At 51.9% G+C, this 21,259-nt stretch overlaps 1 protein-coding gene across 3 annotated transcripts; it reads left to right on the top strand.

Moving 5' to 3' along the window:
- Positions 1–14: 14 nt before the first annotated feature.
- STOML1 (stomatin like 1) lies at positions 15–11,751 on the top strand. 3 transcript variants are annotated; one of them, XM_015077304.3, is made up of 7 exons: positions 15–154; positions 3,914–4,020; positions 4,949–5,098; positions 5,408–5,635; positions 9,643–9,838; positions 10,309–10,521; positions 10,990–11,751. In XM_015077304.3, exons 3-7 carry the CDS (start codon positions 4,970–4,972, stop codon positions 11,181–11,183), a joined length of 960 nt encoding a protein of 319 aa, XP_014932790.2. In that variant the 5' UTR covers positions 15–154; positions 3,914–4,020; positions 4,949–4,969; the 3' UTR covers positions 11,184–11,751. The 3 variants fall into 3 exon arrangements, with proteins under 3 accessions (XP_014932790.2, XP_026923549.1, XP_026923550.1); XM_027067748.2 differs by lacking the exon at positions 15–154 and adding an exon at positions 2,198–2,425; XM_027067749.2 differs by lacking the exon at positions 15–154 and adding an exon at positions 2,202–2,425 and having other exon boundaries at positions 5,408–5,611.
- The last annotated feature ends 9,508 nt before the right edge of the window (positions 11,752–21,259 follow it).

The raw sequence follows: 21,259 nt of genomic DNA on the forward strand, positions 1-21,259 counted from the left end.
CTCCCGAGAGGAAGTGAGACAGAGCGGAGGGGCGGTTCTAGGGGCGGAGGGGCGGCTCTAGGGGCGGAGAGGCCGACTTGGGGGATTTGAAGACACGCCCAGAGCCGGAGGACGGATGGAGGAGGAGAGGAGAAGACGGTTGGCTGACCTGGGGGTAAGGGAATGTAGCAGAACTGAGCTGGAAAGGAGGCAGCGCCCTCCCTCGGCTTTGAGGGAGGGCCAAGGGGTGGGGACAGAGATGAGCCACAGGTGGCCCTGCTTCGGAAGAACCCCAGGTCTAGTGGAAGAGCAGTTACCCAAACAGAGGTTTTCATACACTAGTGGGACTGGCTGGAAAGGAGATCCTCGGCTGGCACTTGAAGGAACGGGGAAGGAGGGTGGGTGGTCGCCAGGACTTAGGGGCTGGGGGAACACTTGAACAGCACGTGCAAAGGCACGGAGGTTTGACACAGGAGAGCCTGTTTGAGTCATGTTCAGGTTTAAGAGGGGACCCATGGGCAGCATCAGAGCCAAGGAGATGGACCAGTTCTGTGAGCAACAAGAGAGTGAGTTTAGAACCCAGGAACATGACCCAACATGGATGCTGGGACGGGCACTCTGACAACCGGGACGGCCTGATCTAGGACAACGGCTGTGGGATGCAAAGGAGGGATCTGAGTTAGAGACACTGGGAGGACACTGAGTGGAGATGAGGGGGGACAGGATGATGCCTTGGGTGGCAGTTGGAAAGGCTGGTGAGTCTGAGGCAGTGGTGGCAGGCTGGCAAGGGGGAGAGCTGGTGAGCAGATATGAAGACAGCGAGGAGAGAGCAAAGCAGCTCTTGGCCGAAGGAGAAGCGTGCCAGCTCCCAGCTGGTGAGGGGAGAAAGCACAACTCCTCACTGGGTCAAGGGCCCTGGCTTTCAAACATCAAACCATCCCAACCACTGTGCCACCTGCTGTGTACAATTCTGTGCTCAGTTCCAGCTTGGAGCAGACTAGGGATGGTGATAGGATCTTGCTCTTGTAAAGCTTATCGTCTGGGGTGCGTGGGGGAAAGGGAATGGCGGGGAGACCCGACTTCCTAGGGACTATGTGAGAGGCCTCAGGGGCCTACCCTAACCTTCAGCCTGATCAGTACCCACCAGGGCTTTAGAATCAGGCCATCAAACTAGGACAAGCCAAAGATGGTGAAGCAGCATCTGCAGAAGGGACATGGCTATGGCTGGGGTGTGAAGGGCCTGAGGAGGCAGGACTGGCATGTGGCTGAGACAAAGAAAGTTGTATTAATTTTTTTGCTTACTCTTTTTTTTAATGTTTATTTATTTTTGAGAGAGAGAGAGAGAGAGAGAGACAGAGTGTGAGTGGGGGAGGGGCCCAGGGAGACACATGCACAGAATCTGAAGCAGGCTCCGGGCTCTGAGCTGTCAGCGCAGAGCCCAGTGTGGGGCCGGAACCCATGAACCTCAAGATCATGACCTGAGCTGAAGCCGGATGCTTACTCAACTGAGCCCCCTCTTTGCTCACTTTGAAAGACACCCCGCCCCAACACCAAGTTGAAAATCAGTGCTTCTCAGAGTAAATTCACCATTTGCATTTGGATTTTCTTGAGCCATGGAGTGGCAAGTTACCTCTGGATCAAGGGGTGTGCCATTTCTGGACCTCTGTGATGCTCTCTCTGGAGGGCCTGCCCCAGGATGGTTTATGCTCTCCCCTTCTTCCTCACTCTGCTGTACTCCCTGAGGTCTGCACATGAAATTTCTCTTTTTGTGCCAAAGTTCAGGCCCTCCTGCCACACCGGGACCACAACAAGCTGGTTACGGCTTTATTCAACAAGTCTGAGATCCATTCTGTGCCGAGCACTGCTTGCTGGGCTGTAGGGACACAAGGAGGAATAATTTGCTCACCAGACCCTTAAGAAACCCTAATTCTAGATAAGACACCCCCACACCCACACGCACCGCCACCTCAGTATGTGAGTTTGCAGCGGGAGTGCTGAGAAGGCTGGTAGCATTTCCTTGATTCTGGAGTTTTAAACTTCGGCTTCTGAAAACCCACTCACAGAGTTCACCTTGCCTTCCTGCTCCTTTTCCAAGGCCGGGCGAGAGCAGAGAGGCAGGGCTCCAGCGGGTTCGGTCCTCCCGGCGCAGGGGGCGCTGTGCGACGGCGGGAACGCGGCCGAGCTAGCCGCCTCCTCCTGCGTCGCGGCCCGTGAAACCGGAAGCGGCGGCCTGCCGGGGGCGGGCTTGGGGAGCGGCCGGCTGCGCTTGCCGGGCACCGCGCGGGGGCGCGGGGCGTGCCCCAGTCAGGAGCCATGCTCGGCAGGTCCGGGTATCGGGCGCTGCCCTTGGGGGACTTTGACCGTTTCCAGCAGTCGAGCTTCGGCTTCCTGGGCTCGCAGAAGGGCTGCTTGTCCCCGGAGCGGGGCGGCGTGGGGCCGGGGGCCGGTGAGTGGCCGCCCAGCACAGCGGACCCGGGGCGGGGACCGGCCGGCACCCTCTGGAGTCAGCCGGTCTGGTGCCCTCGCACCCTAAGAGGAGGCACAGAGTGGCCACGATGTGGAGAAGGGCCTGGACCGGGCGTTGGGATGCTAGCGCTCCTCCGCCCCCCACGTAGGGCTGCTGGGCTGTTGCCCCGGAGCCGTCTTATTTTCTAACAGGCCTCACCCCCTGATTTCTCCTCTCGGCTCTTATCAGCCCTCTAAGCCTGGGAAGGGATTTCAAATTCCCATTTTGACCAGAAAGAACCCGGGGTCTAGGCATAGGAGGTCACCAGCTCACTAAGGGCACTTGGTGGCAGAGAAATGGCAGAATCTTCATCCCAGTGACTACTTCTGGATGCCCTGAGCTTAAGCATCTACCTGTTTCCTGATGGATAGCGACAGGAGAAAAAGGCAGGCCTTCAGCTGCCTGTTGTGTCAGCTTTGGTCCTCTTTTGCTTCAGAGCCTTGAGTGTTTCCCTTAGCCCCCCTGGGGTCAGATCCCACATGCCTCAGTCTGAAAACCGAACCCTCCTGTAATGATAGCCGACCCTATCCCAGGGTTTCTTTCCTGCAGTAGCCATAGGGGTCAGAGCCAGGCAGTATCCTGGGGCCTGTAGAGCCCAGAGGACATGGTGTTCCTGGGAGGTCTGAGCAGAGGCTCCTGTCTGCCTCTTGTCCAGCCTTGGCATGGGAAGGAGAGCAGAGGATAATCATCCTAGATTCTGGGGCTTTCTCAGCGCCACTTTTCATTCTGGGCTCTTGGTTCTCCAGGGGCCAGGGCCTCTGTCTCTGATGAGCCTATCTTCCTAGTTCCCACAGCCCATCTGAAGCTGCTTCAAGTGAAGCATTCAGTAGTCCTTAGGGCATTAAAGGGGGTGCATGGTGAGCCTGAGAAGAGAGAACATCTTCCCTGTCATCCATGGCTTCTGTTGAGCCATTAATGCTTTATCCCTTTAGGCTAAGGTATTATCTGCAAAAGGAGGCCCTGAAAGCATGCTTCTGGGCTGATGGTAGAGATGGAATGTTTTACACCACCAGCATTCAGTTCAACCCAGCACAGTGTGTACAGATGCCCAGGTGCCCCTGGCTCTGTGCTACACATGGATGGCAGGCTATATCAGACAAGGGAATTGGTCCAGATACCCAGAGAGGAGAGCGTCACATGGATGGCTTCTCACATCTAATGGCTGTTGCCTAGCAGAGACTAGGCCTTGTGGGAGCGGGACTCAGACAGATTAGTTTCGATGTGTGGGAGGAGGGAACATCCTTAACTAGCATCTGGTTAAAGATACGGGAGTATTAGGCAACGGAGAGCCCTGAAAAGGAAAGAGCTGGTGAAGGGGGGGTGGTTGGAGGTGGGCAAAAGGTGCCCTTGACCAAGTTCATTCAGCCTGCCGCTATCCTGCCAGAACCAGTTGGCGTTCCTTGACCGCCTCTGCTCTCTTGTCCCCAGATGCGCCCCAGAGCTGGCCTTCCTACCTCTGCCATGGCCTCATCAGTTTCCTGGGGTTCTTGCTGCTGCTGATTACCTTCCCTGTTTCCGGCTGGTTTGCCTTGAAGGTAAGGCTGGCCAGGTTACCCTCAGGGTGGTTGGGCTGCACTGAAACCTTTGGCGTTGTTAGGTGAATTCCCCATCCTCTGTCCACTTTCCCTAAATATTACATTATCACACCTCGATGAAATGGGCTAGTCAAGGATGGTTCATTTGCATCTTTCAGATGAGGAAAGTGAGGCTCAGACTTGCCCAAAGTCATACTGGGCGCCAGTAAATGGTCAACAAGCCTTCCCAGTTTCCCAAGTCCTGGGGTCTGGACACTGGCTTTATGGTACACACAGATATCTTTGCCATACGTTCCTTTCTTTGGGTCAGGCTAAAATCTGAAATGAAAAACACTCAACTTGGCCCAGCAGGTAATGAGTAGTAGGAATTCAGGCCTGGTTCTCAACAGGGCTGGTGTAGAGGGGAAAAAGATGAACTATAGTTAAGGATCACATCTGAGAGCTGCAGTGAAGGTGGAAGCCCAGGAAGGCCTTGCTCTTTGTGTGACCCTAGGCAATAATAGTCAACTTTTCTGGAAAGCCTTTGGGTTTGGTGTGGTCTGGAAGGAAGCCTTAGAAGGTCCTAAATCCTGGTCCTAAAACTGCCACTGAAACAACTACTGTGTGACCTTGGGCAAGTCACTTTGCCTCTCTGGGCCTTCATTTCTCAATTTGGACATATTTACTTCTGAAATTGGGAAAGCCCTTTGCTTGGGGTTGGAGTCATTCAGAACTACATCCAAATCTTGCCTGTTTCACTCGGGGGCTCTGAGATTTTTGAGTAAGGCATTTAACCTCTCAGAGCCTTGGTTTTCTCTTCTAAAAAGATCTAAGGATAACTGACACCAGCCAAAGCAAGGGAAGAGAGAGGCAAGGGAGGGATCCTGCCGGACGTTGTTGCCTGCCTACACTCAGCATTTTCACCCCTTTCCCTCGTTCTCGTGAACAGATTGTGCCCACCTATGAGCGGATGATAGTGTTTCGACTGGGCAGGATCCGCACCCCTCAAGGGCCTGGCATGGTTCTGCTCCTGCCCTTCATTGACTCCTTTCAGCGGGTGGACTTGAGGACACGAGCTTTCAATGTCCCTCCCTGCAAGGTGAGGGGCTTCTTGGCTCCCCTGGACAGAGGGAGTGGGGGCTTGTGCAGAAATGTATTGTGGGAGCGGCACCTTGGTGTATGAGTAGCCATCAGGGGTGGGGTCGGGGGAGTGACCAGAAAGTCGAGGATGGAGGTTGGAAAGATATCCTTGCTTCGTGTACCTAACACCATGCACTTGGGGACATGATTTTCCCCTTCAGGAACTAGGTCCCACGCGGGTGGGTCAAGCTGGGTGGTCTCAGTAGGCCTGACCTGCCTGCAGCCCCAGCCCTTTGAGTGTCCCCTGTCTCACGTCCTCCCCCAATAGTTGGCCTCTAAGGATGGGGCTGTGCTGTCTGTGGGGGCCGACGTCCAGTTCCGCATCTGGGACCCAGTACTATCTGTGATGACTGTGAAGGACCTGAACGCAGCCACGCGCATGACAGCCCAGAATGCCATGACCAAGGCCCTGCTCAAGAGGCCTCTGCGGGAGATCCAGATGGAGAAGCTCAAGATCAGCGACCAGCTCCTGGTAGGCAGCTCTCACACGGTAGAGGTCAGTGGTGGGCACGTGGGCCTGGCTCTGCCTGCCAGGGCACTTTGAGCGAAGCACTGGATCGCTCTGGGCCTCAGTTTACCATATGTCCTAACTTTTGAAGAGCCAGTGGTCTGGGTGGGACTGTGAGTTGAGGAACAGAAGACGGGTGCAGACCAGAGTGGTCTTGGGCGAGCCCATCTTAAAGAGGCAAAGGGGCCCTGGAGGGGAGTGGCCTGCCAGAGATTCCTGGGTCCTGCCTCACTGCTGGGGTTTTACCCTGCCGTGCCCTGCGGGCACTGCCAGGACCACACCGCGCCTCACAGGCAGGCGGGAAGGTCAAAGGAGCAGGCCTCCTGCCAGTCACCTTCTGGGGACTTCTGTGCTCGTGTGCAGCATGTGCATTTTGGGGGCCTTGTGTTCCTTGTTCAGGACAGAACAAAGGGACGTCGGGACCTGGGGACCTTTTTCCTGCCTCTTCTCCATGTGTGAGTAATTATCTATACCAGAATTCCCCTCATGTCCCTTCTATGACAAGATGGGGTGGAAGTGAATACACATGTGGCAGCACGTCCCCTGCTCCCCATGCTTACCTTGTGCTTTGTCCCGTGTCCCGGTGGACCGCGGATGAGGTTTCCCCTTGTTCCCCTTGGCTCTGTTTTACCCCGGGGACTTGGGGTGAGAGGACAGGAGGGGTGGGGTAATGCCAGTCCCTTCAGGAAGTGAATCAACCACGTGAGTGAAACTCCTCGGGAAATCCTACTGTGATGGTGACTGCAGCTGTCACATGCAGAGCATTTTCTAGTTTACAAGCCCCTTTGCCTGCCCAAGCGTAGCTCTGCTTTACATTTTGCTGCGAGAGGGCCTATTATTACTGTTTCATTTTGGAGGGAGGAAACTACAGGCTCAGAAACTTTTTTTTTTTTTTGATGTTTATTTTTGAGAGAGGGAGCATGAGCATGGGAGGGACAGAGAGAGGGAGACACAGAAACCGAAGCAGGCTGCAGGCTCTGAGCTGTCAGCACAGAGCCCAATGTGCGGCTTAAACTCACAGACCCCGAGATCACAACCTGAGCCAAAGTCAGACGCTTAAGTGACTAGGCCACCCAGGCGCCCAGGGCTCAGAAACTATTTGAGATGCTTTCTAAGAGTCACAGTCAAGGGCAGAGCTGGCCTAGAGCCAGATCACCTGCCCTCTCACCCCCCCCCCCCCACCTCCATCTTCTACAATTGATAACAATTTTTATTTATGAAACCACATGCCATTTTAACGTGCTTTTCAGAGCAGAAAACTGATCTCAGTCATTGCTGTCAGGAGCAGGGTAGGGGAAGAAGCCAGAAAGCCAGGCATGTTGTGCAACAAAGCCAAAGAGAGGCAGTTTGGGGGAGTCAGTCCCACACCAGGATGTTAGTCATTTAGGGCCTGTTGCCCAGACTGAGTTGGCGCCTGGTAGAGTAGGGTCAGGGCCTGTGGTTAAAACGAAATCCCGAGAAACCCAGCATGCCTCCCCAAAGCCCTGGGTCAGGCATAAATGTCTCATTCCCACTCGCCTTTTTGCCTACTTCTCCCCTGGAGGGGTGCACGCTCCCCACTGTCCCTTGCCAGGCCCTCCCTTAGCTGCTTGCTCACTCTTCCTGCAGGCCGATTGCTTCCCCTTCACCGCCCACCCACCCCTTGTCCCTCTGCCACAGCCTCGCCTCTTGCTCCTGGGGCCGGGGGCGGGGAGGGGAGGGGCAGATGCTCCAGGACAAGAGCCCTTTCAGCACCTCCAGCGTCACCCTTCTACCTCCTCTTCATAGGTGCTATTTTCCCTGCTTCACTGCCAGCTTCCTCAGAGACTCCGCCCTGCCAGGGCAGTGCTCTGGGCCCAGGGCTCAGCTCCTGCCTCCGCTAGTTCTCCCTCCTCCCCTTTCTGTGTGGGCAAAGGCTCATCCACCACCCCAGCCCTTACTGGCTCCCACCTGCCTCTCCCCTGCCCTTCAGCAGCCGGTCCTCAGTTTAGGCTTCCTCCAGGCCCCTAAAAGAGACAGCCCCTTCTGCTAGCTCTGGGGCGTTTCTCAGTCCTATGCTCGCTTCACCTGGCAGTAGCCTTTCACTCTGTGGACCCTCCTCCTCTCACTCTCAGACCCTCTGCTTCCCTTGGCTTCCACTATTCCACAGTCTGCTTGTCCTCCTTGCTCCCAGCTCACTGTGTTACTCCTTGTTCTCCTGCCCTTCAGTTTCCAAGTTTCTGGCGTTGGCCTCCTCTTGTCTGGGACGGCCTGGGAGAGCTCGTCCACCCGGGCTTTGTGCTACCTCTGGACACTATTTACAATCCTCTGCTGTAGCCCTACTCCTGTGCCCGGGACCCTATTTATCCCCAGTTTATCCCCTGTTGGACACTTGGCTCTTCCATAGTTATCATCCCTCCCCTAGCCACCTCCAAATCTGTGTCTCCCTCTGTGCTTGCTGTCTAGGTGAACACCTACACTCACGATCACACGGGAGCCCACACCAGAAATCTGACTCCTCACTGCCTTCCCTCATTGCACATCCAGACAGCCACCAAGCTTACTGGTTGTTTCTCTGGTGTCTTGCTGTAGCTTTATATAGTTTCCAGAGTTGTGCTCTGTCCTCTGTGTACCTTGGCTGCACAGCCACATCTCTGCCTGACAGCAGATCCGAATCGCTTCTGCCTGCAATTTGAAACAATGTCTTACCTGGACTCCATGCCTCCACCTTCAGCCCCCTTCAATCCAGTGTCCACACAGCAGCCAGGAGGATCTTCCCAACAAGCAAGTCTATGACCTCCCTGCTAAACTCCTCTCTGGGGCTCCTTGCATGTCAGAATAAATCCAAGTGAACCGGAGCAATCCACCCTGAGCCCTCAGCTATCTCCAGTCTCCCAGCCCACACCTGATGGTCCAGCCTAATGCACCTATGGTTACTCACACTTCCTCAAACATTCCAGGTTCTCCAGTCTGGGCTTTTGTACATCCTGTTCCCATTGCCTGGAAGAGTCCTTTTGGGGTTCCCGGACCCATTTCCAATGTGGGGGAAGGGGGTTCCCCCCACACAACACCAAGCAATTTTTAGACACCAGTAGAATGTCCAAGAATTCAGCTCAATTCTGACACTATCTACTGGGAGACAGCATCATCAGACCCCATGGGTTGAGGGCTCAGTCCCACAAGACTGCCCCCCACTCCCCACTAAAGATGCCAGTCATAAGCCCCAGGCCATTACGGTGCTTATGACCAACCAGATACAGACCGGAGGTTCCAGTGACCTTCCTGGGTTCTTCTGCTAGAGCGGCTCCCAGAACTCTGGGAAACACTTAATGTTTGCCAGTTTATTAAAAGATACGATAAGATATATGAATCAACAGCCAAAGAGATACACGGAATGAGGTCTGGGGAAGGGGCATGGAGCTTCCACGGCCTCCCCAGACACACCATTCTTACCACCCTCCTGGTGTTCACCAGCCTGGGAGCTCTGGAACCCAGTCCTCTTGGGGATTTTATGGAGGCTTCTGAGGACTGAAAGTTCCAATTTCTCCAGTCACATAGTTGGTCCTCCTGGCAGCCAGCCCCCACCTTTGGGTGGGGTCCAAAATCACCTTTGCTATCAGAACCAAAGACACCTTTATCACTTTTCTCACAGGCAATTCCCAGGGTTGTAGGAGCTGTGAGCCAGGAACAGGCCAAATGTATAGAAATATTTTGATGATTTAAATGATCAAATGTATATTTCTTACAAATCATAACATTGTAGCCCTCCTTTCCCTTAGGCCCTTTCACCGGTTTGACTCCCCTCCAGCCAGCACCCATGCTCCCTCCCTGGACCTCCAGGGCTTCAGGCCCTCTCCAGGTTGCTCACCACCAGCTGCGCACTGCTGGGTTGTAAAGGCTCTCAGCCTGTGTCCCCTGGAGGAGCTTGGCCCATAGGGAGTTGTCCCGGGAGGCTGTGGGGCCTCCGGGCCAAAAAAAAAGGTGCTCCCAGAAAGGCTTGTTGATTTAATTCCATTTCTCCCCACACTTTTTTCCAGCTGGAAATCAACGATGTGACCAGGGCCTGGGGGCTGGAGGTGGACCGAGTGGAACTGGCAGTGGAGGCTGTGCTCCAGCCACCCCAGGACAGCCCAGCGGGGTCCAGCCTAGACAGCACCCTCCAGCAGCTGGCCCTCCACTTCCTGGGAGGAGGCCTGTCCTCAGGGGCAGGAGGTGCCTCACCCCCAGGGCCAGGTGAGGAGCCCCGGGGGAGGAACTGGGCGGCGCTCAGCCAGGCTCTCAGCTTGGTGTCCTGCCCAGGAGGGGCTTTGCTGCTTGTTCCCTTACGGAGTTCGGCACCTGTGTGCAGTGCACCCCTGCCCAGCTGCTCAGCCAGCCCCGCTGGTGAAGCGGACCGAGCTAAGCAGCAAGAAGAGCCCAGGGACCTGAGTGTGTAGAGGCCTTCGGGAGCCTCGGTGGCAGGAAGTGACCGCACCTGGGAAAGAATTTGACTTTCAGGGCTGGAGTAGCTGAGAAACAGGCTCTGGGGATTAAGGCTGAAAACGTAAGGGCTACTTCTTAGAGGAGGAAGCTGAACTCAGGCCTGAAGGGCATATAAGAGGAAACTGCCACGAGAGGTACAGAGGTGACACTGGTCTTGACCTTGGCAGCACACTGACTTTCTTCTCTCTGCCTCCTTCCCCAACCCTGTTGGCCACGCCCAGCGGACACCTTGGAGATGGTGAGCGAAGTCGAGCTGCCTGCCCCTCACGGCGGCGCCGGGCCCAGCCCGAAGCAGCCTGTGGCTGAGGGGCTGCTGACGGCCCTGCAGCCCTTCCTGTCGGAGGCCCTGGTCAGCCAGGTCGGGGCCTGCTACCAGTTCAACGTCCTCCTGCCCAGCGGGACCCAGAGCATCTACTTCCTCGACCTCACTACAGGTGCCACCACCTTCCCCGCCCTCTCCTTCACACCCACCTCCCACCCCGGTGGTCCTTTTTTAAATTGCCCTCTGCTCCTGCCAACAGTTTAGTCAGGGGCTCAGACACCATGCGCAGACAGCAATTATCCGGGCCTTTGTCTCCCTGCCCTGTCCTGGCCAGCGGGACAACCTAGACAGCCGAGCTTCCTACACCAAGAGCCCCACACATAGTGCAGGCCCACTGCACGCCAGGCTCTCTGCTGAGCATTGTGTGAGCTCAGCTACTTCTCACCACGAGCCTCTGATTTCGGGATGATCAGCATCCCTATTTCACCAGTTTAGAAGCTAAAGCCCTGAGTGGTCACACACACTTAGAACCCACACACTTTACTACTTTCCACTCCCCCCAGCGGGTCATGCTAACCCCGTCTTCCCCCTGCTGCATAGCTGTCCCTCTACTAATACTCAGTTTTCTTTCCCTGCACAGGGCACGGGAGGGTAGGACACGGGGTGCCTGACGGCATCCCTGATGTGGTGGTGGAGATGGCTGAAGCAGACCTGCGGGCCCTTCTGTGCAGGGAGCTGCGGCCCCTGGGGGCCTACATGAGTGGGCGGCTAAAGGTGAAGGGCGACCTGGCCGTGGCCATGAAGCTGGAGGCTGTCCTCAGAGCCCTGAAGTAGCAGCCTTGGCTGACTGTCCATAGCCCAGCCCCAAGTCTGGCATCAAGCCAGGGGGGGCATCTGGGAGGAGGAGGCACCGGTGCTGTACCTTGGATTGTTGAAGCCTTGGGAAGTTTCAGCCCCAGCCAGGAGCCAATGAATGGAGGCTGGCAGACACCAGACTCTGGGAGAGACTAAGTCAGGCTGCCCTGCCTTGCTCACCTACAGTGGTCTTCTGAACAAGCCTTTGCCCGTCCCGGTCCCCTGCTGAGTGCCCAGCCCCGAGCTGAGTACACAGTGTGATGACAAGAGAGCCAGGCCTGCTTTGCTCTGCTGGCTACCTGAGTGGAGAGGCAGGGCCCATAGAAACAGTTTGACCATAACTGGTTTGGTCCCAGTGTGAAGGAGCAAAGCATGTGGCTCAGGTCCAGCTCCAGAGTGGGGATCAGAGACGTGGAGTCGGGGAGAAGGAAGGCAGCCATCAAGAGGTCACTGCATGGCAGGGATTTGGGGGTTGGGCTGGGCCTGCCTTCCTGGTTGCAGCCTAGGCCCAGGCTGCTGGGTGGTGGGGATGGAAAAGCGTGGGCCCTGCTCCTGAAGACGTCTTGACTAATCCGCCAGCTCCGTCTTGCATGCTTGACGGGCTGGGGCCCAGGGCAGCATGTTGGAGAGCCCTGCTGTTCTGTGCTTTTTACCAGAGGTTTGCAAACCACCAATAAATGTGCTGTTTACAATGTATTGGAGAGAAGTGGGGACACGGGGGTGGGCTAGGGGGCTCCCAGAGGCCATTTCCCTGCTGCCCCCCTGGGCAAGGACGAGGGTTTGGAGGCTGACACACCGTCAAGGTACACTTGAACCGCCCACAGTTCCCCTTCCTGCCAAGGGTTTCAAAGACCCTGGGGCAGGTGCTGGGCACTCTGTTCCTATTTAGGGTAGAAGTTTGCCAGGAAAGAGAGGGAATGGGTGTGTCAGAGCTGGTGCCGCAAACAACCTCCTGAGAGGCAGGGTGGGGGTTCTGATCACATTCAGGAGCTCCTGTCAGCTCCCCTTCTTGTTACACCAGGTCACTGTTCTCCACCAGCACAAAGGAAGGAAACAGAAGGAACTGGGCCTGGAGGCCTAGCCTGGGCTTTCGCCCCGGGAGCCCAGCCCGGCTTTCTGCTCCAGTGGTCCAGCCCAAACCCCAGGGACCCCAGAGAAGGGGCCTTTTACTTCTTTAGCCCTAAGAAATGAATCTCACTTCCTGGAAAGGCTTATGAAAAAAAAAAAAAAAAAACCCACAGAAATCCGGACCTCCCCTTTTGAGAGCAGCCTCAGGCTTGTCCTCTGGCACCAGGCATTTCCCCTCGGGGCCCTAACCAGCTCCCCTGGCACCAGGCTCCATCCAGTTTTCCCCTCGGTTCCTGCCAGTGCCTGCCTTTCCCTCCTCCTGTAAGTCCTCCCGGCATAGACTGCGTGGCCTTCGGGTTCAGGTTTTAGCTACAGGGCCCCAACCTGGAGAGCCAGAGCCCCCGCTGGCTGCCCCTGCTCTGCCGCTGCCCCTCACCTGGAGGCCACCCCGCTAGCCAGGCTCTCTGTTAGAAGCCTTCCCTCGAATGCTTCCTCTCCCGGTCAGCCACCCTTCTGGCACCCCTGAGGCCTGGTGGGGCATGGGCCTCTGCTCTCGACTGGGCCCCCTCTCCACTTTGGGGCCGTCATTATGGCCCTTCCCCACTGTGTTACTGTCCCTTGCATAAGTGCCTGCTCTCCTTGCCGGACCTTGGGCTTCATGAGTGAGCTATTTACCTATTCCTTCCACCACTGCTGCACACAGTGCACCAAGAGTTTATGGGAAAGCCCAGGCATCTTCCTCAGGAAAGCTTAGAGGAGAAACTGAAACTCAGGTGTTCTTTGTGGATGTGCGAGGATCAACAAAACATTTACAGGAAATAGAAACTTTTGGATGTCTATATAGGTGGGGGGTAAGGCCTGCCATTAATCCCCCCTATTGACGGGAACTCATTCCTGGGCCAGAGTAGCACTCCAGGAAAGCGAGCCCATGGATTCAAGGACGCTGGGCTTCAGAGGGCTGACATGACCTTGCAGTCCCCAGTCCCCAGGGGAAAACAAGGGGCAGTTATGTGAGGGAGGAGGATGTGAGGAGGGAGGGAGAAGGTGTCATCAGAGGAAGCTTCCCTGAGGAGGTGATGCCCTTGCAGCCACAGGGCAGGGGTGAGAGAAGAAAAGAGACGGGGGCAAAGCATTCCACAGAGGAGAAAGCCCCCTCGAGGACCAGATGGTGGAGGCAGCTGAGTGCCTCTGATTTGGGGAACTGGAACCTAAAGTATGGGGGTAGGTGGGTGCAGAGATTTGGGGGCAGGGGGAATAAAAATAGTAACACTGTACCAAATATGTCCTGGCACTGAACTAGACACTTGCCATATATCATTTTTCCCCTCAAGATAACCCTGTGAATAATAATTAAAATAACTTATGTTGACGTATTATTTTGATGTTATTTAAAAAATAAGTTAATTTTAGGGGCGCCTGGGTGGCTCAGTCGGTTGGGCGTCCGACTTCAGCTCAGGTCACGATCTCGCGGTCCATGAGTTCGAGCCCCGCGTCGGGCTCTGGGCTGATGGCTCAGAGCCTGGAGCCTGTTTCTGATTCTGTGTCTCCCTCTCTCTCTGCCCCTCCCCCGTTCATGCTCTGTCTCTCTCTGTCCCCAAAATAAATAAACGTTAAAAAAAAAATTTAAAAAAAAATAAAATTAAAAAAAAAATAAGTTAATTTTGAAGAGCTAGTACTGTCACGTTCAAAAAACGTTTTAACTTTTAAATTTTTTTTTTTTTTAAGCGAGAGATCGTGAGCAGGGCAGAGGGGCAGAGGGAGAGAGAACATCTTAAGATCCTAAGCAGGCTCCACGCTCAGCGCAGAGCCTGACGCGGGGCTCGAACCAACGACTCAGGGATCATGACCTGAGCTGAAATTGAGAGACACTCAACCGTCTGAGCCACCCAGGCACCCCCCAAATTTTTTTAAGGATTAAAAAGGTACACTATTAAAATTGTCCTTCATACTCCTGACTCCATCCATGTATGTCCTTCCTCCAAACAGGTATCCCCTGATGCTAGTTTCTTGGTTATTTTTCCAGAAGTTTTTTTTTTTTTAATGCATATACAAGAAAATCCAAATATATAGCCTCTAGATTTATTTACTTATGTATGTATGTATGTATGTATGTATGTATTTATTTATTTCAGAGAGAGAATGCAAGTGGCGGACGAGAGAGAGAGAGAGAGAGAGAGAGAGAGAGAGAGAGAGAGAGAGAAAGAGACTCTCAAGCAGGCTCCACGCTGAGCGTGGAACCCAGTGCAAGGCTCTATCCCACAACCCTGTGATCACAACCTGAGCTGAAATCAAGAGTCAGACACTCAACCGGCTGAGCCACTCAGGCACCCCTCTGGCTTTTTAAAATACAAATGGCAACATCAAATATAATGTTGCTTTATTCACTTAACATTACACCTTAAGGATCTTTTCATAATAGCACACACAGACTTTTCCCACTGGGTTTTGTAGTTACATATGATTCCATAATACGGGATGTATCATAATTTATTTAATCTGTCTACATTGATGGACATTTAGATTATTTTGTGTGTTTTTCTATTCCAAACAACGTTGTGATAATAATCTTTAACATACACTATTTTGCGTGTGGTTAAGTTTATCTGTAGGATAAAATTCCAGAAGGGAAATTCCTAAGTCAAAGCATTTGTAGTTTAATAAAAATTACCCAAATGCCCTTGCTAGGGGCTGTTCCAATTTACTTTCATCATTAGTAAGAGTGTGCTTTTCCTCATAGTCATGCCAACACAGTGTGTTATTAAATTTTTGGATTTTTTAACAATCTGGTTAGGTGAAATATTGCATCTCAGTGTGGAGTTTTTATTATTGTTCAATTGTTTACTGCTCTTTAACTTGGATTTTCAGTCCCAGAAAAAACACAGGATTTTTGTTGTCTTCCTCCAGCAATTACTTAAATAAAAAAAAGTATAGTATAATGAAATGCGCCCATTTTAAATGTAGCGCTTGATGTGTTTCGACAAATGTGAACACCGTGTAACCATCAGCCAACACAATCAAGATCTAGAACATTTCCATCAACTCACAAATTCCCCCATGCCCCTTTCCCCTATCCCTTTCCCAGGCCGCCACTGATCTGCTTTTCTATTGCAATGGATTAAATTCCACTTTTCTAGGGGAGCCTGGGTGGCTCAGTCCATTGAGCATCTGACTTTGGCTCAGGTCATGATCTCGTGGTTCCTGAGTTCAAGCCCCGCATCGGGCTCTGTGCTGACAGCTCAGAGCCTAGAGCCTGGAGCCTGCTTCGGATTCTCTCTCCCTCTCTCTCTGCCCCTCCCCTGCTTGCACTCTGCCTCTCTCTCTCTCTCTCTCTCTCAAAAATAATAAACATTAAAAGAAAATAATAGTAAATTCCACTTTTCTAGAACTTCATACAAAATGGAATCACACAGCACATTCCCCTCTTGTGTCTAGCTTCTTTCTCTCCCTGTAGTGTTGCTGAGAGTCATTTGTATTATGTCTATCTGTGGGTGGCACCTTTTTCCTGTATGCTCCTTCCACTGTGTGGATAACTGCACAATTTACTTATTTGTAGTTTTCCATTTTTGATGATCAAACAAAGCTCCTTTGAACATCTATATACAAGCCTCTGTATGGACATATGTTTCACTTGGGTAAACACCTAGGAGTATAATTTCTGGGTCAAGAAACTGCCAAACCAACTCCAGAGTGATCATGCCAACACTTGGTATTGTCCATCTTTTTAATGTTAGCCATTCTAGTGGGTGTGACTGATGATGTCGAGCCTCTTTTTATACGCTTACTGGGCACATGTCTTCTTTTGTTGATATCTTTATTGGAATTGCATTAAATGTGTGAAGAAACGCATCAAAAATCACAATGTGATATTGAGTCTACTGCCCCATGACCGCAGCATGTTTTTAGGTCTTCTTCTGTGTTCTTCAGGAATTTTACAATGTTCTTCATATTGGTCTTGAGCATTTCTTAAGTCTATCCCAAAGTACTTTATCTTTTATGATACTACTATAAACAAGGTCTTTCCTTCCATTTTAATATCTGATCAGGATGCAATTTACTCTGTAGGAATTTGGTGCCTCATTGACTTAACTGTATTTCTATTTAGATCACTTCATCTTCAGCACCCAGTCACCTACAAGTGTTAACTTTATCTCCTCCTTTCAAGGCTTTGAGATGCTTTCTGTTGTCTAATTGCATTGGCTGGCATCGAGGTGAGTACTTTGAAGATGGGAGTGAGAGATTATTACACTGAGAGGAAAGATCCAGTAAGAAGAGAGAAAGAGGGAGGGGCGGGGAGGTCCTAGAGGAAGAGAAGGAATGGGACCTGAGCCCGATGAGGGGATTAGCAGTGGACAAACGGAGTGACCCCTTACCCTGAAGAAAGAAGGAGAAAGTAAGGATGGGGTAAATATCTGGGTGAAGGTGAAAAAGAATCTCTAGTTGGCCCCACGTGCAGCCTGGGTCTAACACGTGGGTAGGAGTGGCTGGTGGTAAGATCTCAGTCGCTGAAACATCAAGGCCCTGGTGGGTCCACCCAAAACCTTGCAATGAGAATGATGAAGAGGTGGGCTTTGGGGAGACTTGTGTATGGGAGGGATGAAAGCTGGGAGGAGAATACTTCTGGCTCATTCCGGTAAGTAGTTCTTGGAAGGGAGGGGAGGGGGAGAGGGAGAAAGCAGAGGATAAAAGGGGGTCATCTACCACAGTCCTCCTTCACCGGGAGCTATTCCCCTAGACTGAGACTCTGACTTGTCTGCACTGACTTTCCAGAGCCTGGGACAATGTCTGCCGCACTGGTTTTTAAAACTCACTTGTTGGGGCACCTGGGAAGCTCAGTCGGTTAAGTGTCCGACTCTTGATTTCGGCTCAGGTCATGATCTCACAACGACATGAGTTTGAGCCCTGCATCAGGCTCTGCGCTGATAGCACAGAGCCTGCTTGGGATTCTGTAACCCTCTCTTTCTGTCCCTATCCTACTTGCTCTCTATCGCTCTCAAAATAAATAAAAATAAACTTTTTTTTTTTAACGTTTATTTATTTTTGAGACAGAGAGAGACAGAGCATGAATGGGGGAGGGGCAGAGAGAGAAGGCAGACACAGAATCAGAAGCAGGCTCCAGGCTCTGAGCCATCAGCCCAGAGCCCGACGCGGGGCTCAAACTCACGGAGCACGAGATCGTGACCTGAGCTGAAGTCGGACACTTAACCGACTGAGCCACCCAGGTGCCCCAAAAATAAACTTTTAATAAACTAACTTGTTGAATGAGGTGGAGTCGTATTAGATATGTTGAGGCAGATATTAGGTATGGATGGCAGAAAGAGAGCGAGAGAGGCGGGGAGAGAGAGAAAGGGACTGAGAGGTACAGACAGGCACAGACAGGAAGAGGGAGACAAGAACAAGGAGAGACAACAAAGTTGGGAGACCAGGACAGAGAGGGAGCAGGAGTCAAACTGCTGTGCCCTGCCACAGTGGTGAAAACAAAGCCATGCAGATCACCCTGGAGGGGCCAGAGTCACCCCAAAGAAGCCTGGGGCCTGGGGACGACACCCAGGGGCCTCTCTGGTCTCTTCTCTCTGAAGGGAGCCCACCGAAGCCCAAGCGTGAGCTTGTGGCACCACCTGGTGGCGATTTGGGAGATTGCTGGTTTCTTTAATCCAGAAGCTGCTTTCAAGGGGAAAGGGATTTTAGGGGGCAGTGACACAACCTGAGTGGAAAGCAAATGAAGAGGGGACCAGAGCCTGGGAAATGTACACCTCGCCTGACCACACACACACACACACACCATGTGTACCAAAGGCCAGGGTCGGTTTGTTGGAGAGAGTGGGTAGGGAGTGGGGGAAGTGGTGATGGAGTAGGAAGCGGGGAGGACTTGGCCAGGAGAAATTGGGGAGGTTGACTAGTGTGACCAGGAAACTGCAGATCATAGAGTTAAATCTGTAAAGTGGGGCTAATTGTATCAAAGAACAATTTTGAGAACTTAAACATTTTAAGAACTTCCTAGGATGAAGTACTATCACGTTTCAAAGTTCCTCCCCAAATCAATTATTAAAACGCACAGAATTGCCACATTAAATATAACACATTTACTCTAAAATAATACGAAGTGAGGGGCGCCTGGGTGGCTCAGTCAGTTAAGCGTCTGACTTCAGCTCAGGTCACGATCTCGAGGTTTGTGGGTTTGAGCCCCGCATCGGGCTCTGTGCTAACAGCTCAGAGCCTGGAGCCTGTTCCGGATTCTGTGTCTCCTCCTCTCTCTGCCCGCCCCCCCACCATGCTCATGCTCTGGCTCTCTTCCTCTCTCAGTAATAAATGTTAAAAAAAAAATTAAAATAATACGAAGTGATTTTTGTAACTCTGCCTCGGAAATTATTTGGCTAAGAGTAATTCATTTACACTATAATTATCTGCGAATTCTCTGCACTCTTTGGGCATTCACTTGCATTCTTGAAGTGCTTGAAGAGTTTTAAAAAATCTAATCTACAAATTATTTCGAAACGTAATGAAATACTTATGAACACTACATTTAATAATTAAAGAAGTTGACAGAATTAATGACATAAATTAACAACTGATGACATTTTGTAGACGTTTCATTAAACATTTATTAATTTGGGCTATTGTATGTTTTGCATTTGGGAGCTGGGGCTTTTCTAGGGCTTTCAACTTTTATGCAGGTCTCCAAGCACGTGAGAAGGGAGAGGGCCTGGGATATTCTGGAACAGCAAGGCAGTCAGGTGTGGCTGGCGTGGAGACTGGGGGAAAGTAGGAAGGGATGAGGCTAGAGGGGAAAATGGGGCCAGGTCACGTAGGGCCTTGTAGGCCATCGTGAGGACTCTGTGCAAAGGGGACTCACCGGAGAATTCTAGCAGAGGAATGTGAGAGACCAAATTTACAAACTGACAATGGCCAGGCTACAAATAAAAACAGAACTCTGACCTGCAACCTGCAGAAACCACCCCCCTTTTCTATGATAGCCAGGCCAGGAAGCCAGCCTGCCGTGAGTCGGGTTTTCGAGATGCCAGACCACTATCTCTGGTGACAATCCAGGAAGCCAAACAATAGCTTCTGTAACAACTGGCCCCAAATGGTCAGAACTTGATGCATAACTGACAGGTCCCCTACTTTTTGTCCTTCCTTCCAACTTAGAGTCAACCAGAAAAAGCCAAGCATGCACTCCTAACCAATCACACAGGATGTCTGACTTCTGATCAGCCCACCTGTAGCTTGCCTATGCCAACGGCCTTCACTGGGGGCACACCTGAGGCTTCCCCATTTTCCACCATCAAGCCTTCCCACTCCCCTGCTTGCCTTTGAATCTCTGCCAGAACATAAGTGACGGTGGCTGACTCCCTTCCAAAGCCGGCTTCCCATAAATAGCCTTTGCTTTTCTCCTTTGGTTGGTCTTCATTTATTTCCATAAACGACAGAAATCGCCTTCCATTTTAAAAGCTGCTCTTTTTGAGAACAGGCTGTATGTAAAAGCGGGAAGACCCATGAAGAGGCAGTTGCAATAATCCAGCCAAGAGATGATAGTGGTTTGGACAGGCCTGGTAACAGGGCAAGTGACTGGAAGGGGGTGGATTCTGGCTATATGTTTTTTTAATTAATAATTAATTAATTAATTAATTTTGAGAGAGAGACAGCATGTGAGTAGGGAAGGAGCAGAGAGAGAGAGAGAGAGAGACAGACAGACAGAACGCAAAGCAGGCTCCAGGCTCCAAGCTGTCAGCACAGAGCCTGATGCGGGGCTCGAACTCGCGAACTGTGAGATCATGACCTGAGCCGAACTGGGACGCTCAACCCACTGAGCCACCCAGGTGCCCCTATATGTATTTTTTTTATTTTGAAGTAATTATAGATTCACAGGAGGTTGCAAAGGAATGCACAAAGAAGTCCTATGTACCTGTCCCCCCACCCCCCTCTCCATCTTCCATAACCCCAGCACAGTAGCAAAAACAACAAATTGACATTGGCATAGTGTAATTTACTCAGATTTCACTGGTTCTATGTGGACTCGCTTGTGTGCGTTTGCATGTAGCTCTATTTAATTTTTGTCACAATGTGAGCCTGGAGTAACCACCACAACAATCAAGATGTCCAACTGTACCATTGCCATGAGGTCCCTGTGTCACCCATTTTTAGCCACATCCCTCCCTTCCCATTCCTGACCTCCAGCAGCCACCAATATGCAGCCCTATAATTATGTTACCCACAGTTGTTACATACGTGGGATCATGCAGGATGTATTCTTTTGAGACCAGCTTTTTCATGCCATGTAATTCCCTGGAGATTCATCCATATTGCTGCATGTAACACTAGCTCATTCCCCTTTGTTGCCAACTAGTGTTCCACAGCAGGGATGTACCAGGGTATGTTTAACAATTCACCTGGGTAGTTTCCAGGTTTGCACTATTGCAAATGAAGCTGCTTGGGAACATTTGTGGACAAGTTCCTCCGTGAAAATAAGTCTTCGTGCCTCTAGGATAAATGCAATTGCCAGGCCGTCGGTAAGTGCATTTTTAGTTTTGAAAGGAACTGGTTATATTTTGAAGACAGAGCCACAGGATCAACCTGACGGGTTAGATGTGGGTGGGAGAGAAAAGACAGGAGTCAGGGAAGGTTTGAAAGAAACTTAGCGCAGTGCTGGGACACGGTAAGGGCTCATGTCAACTAAATGGCAGTTACGCCAGACAGCAAACACAACGCACACTGTGGGGAAATGAGAAGTGAGATACTGGAGGCCATGGGCACCGGGGAGTCACTCAGAGGACACTCAGGGCATGGAAACCCCTTTGACTATCTGCATGTATTAAAGCGAAAGAGAGGAGTTCGGCTTTCTCTCGGGATGCAGAAAGCCACAAGAGAGCGTCATTTCTAACAAGACAGAGCCAGATAATCTGCAAACTGAAAGTTTAAAAACCCACCAGAGAGCTGAGGTCGTTGTGAGCGACCAAGAGAACTGAACTCCAAAGAGTGAAAATTGCCTCTTA

The sequence above is a fragment of the Acinonyx jubatus genome, chromosome B3, assembly GCF_027475565.1.
Source record: "Acinonyx jubatus isolate Ajub_Pintada_27869175 chromosome B3, VMU_Ajub_asm_v1.0, whole genome shotgun sequence".
NCBI classification, from domain to species: Eukaryota; Metazoa; Chordata; class Mammalia; order Carnivora; family Felidae; genus Acinonyx; species Acinonyx jubatus.

Coding starts and splice junctions, on each gene's coding strand:
- STOML1 (XM_027067748.2), top strand. CDS start 2,293: ATGCTCGGCAGGTCCGGGTATCGGGCGCTGCCCTTGGGGGACTTTGAC. Junction 2,426..3,913: donor CGGCGTGGGGCCGGGGGCCG/GTGAGTGGCCGC, acceptor TCTTGTCCCCAG/ATGCGCCCCAGAGCTGGCCT. Junction 10,522..10,989: donor CTTCCTCGACCTCACTACAG/GTGCCACCACCT, acceptor TTCCCTGCACAG/GGCACGGGAGGGTAGGACAC.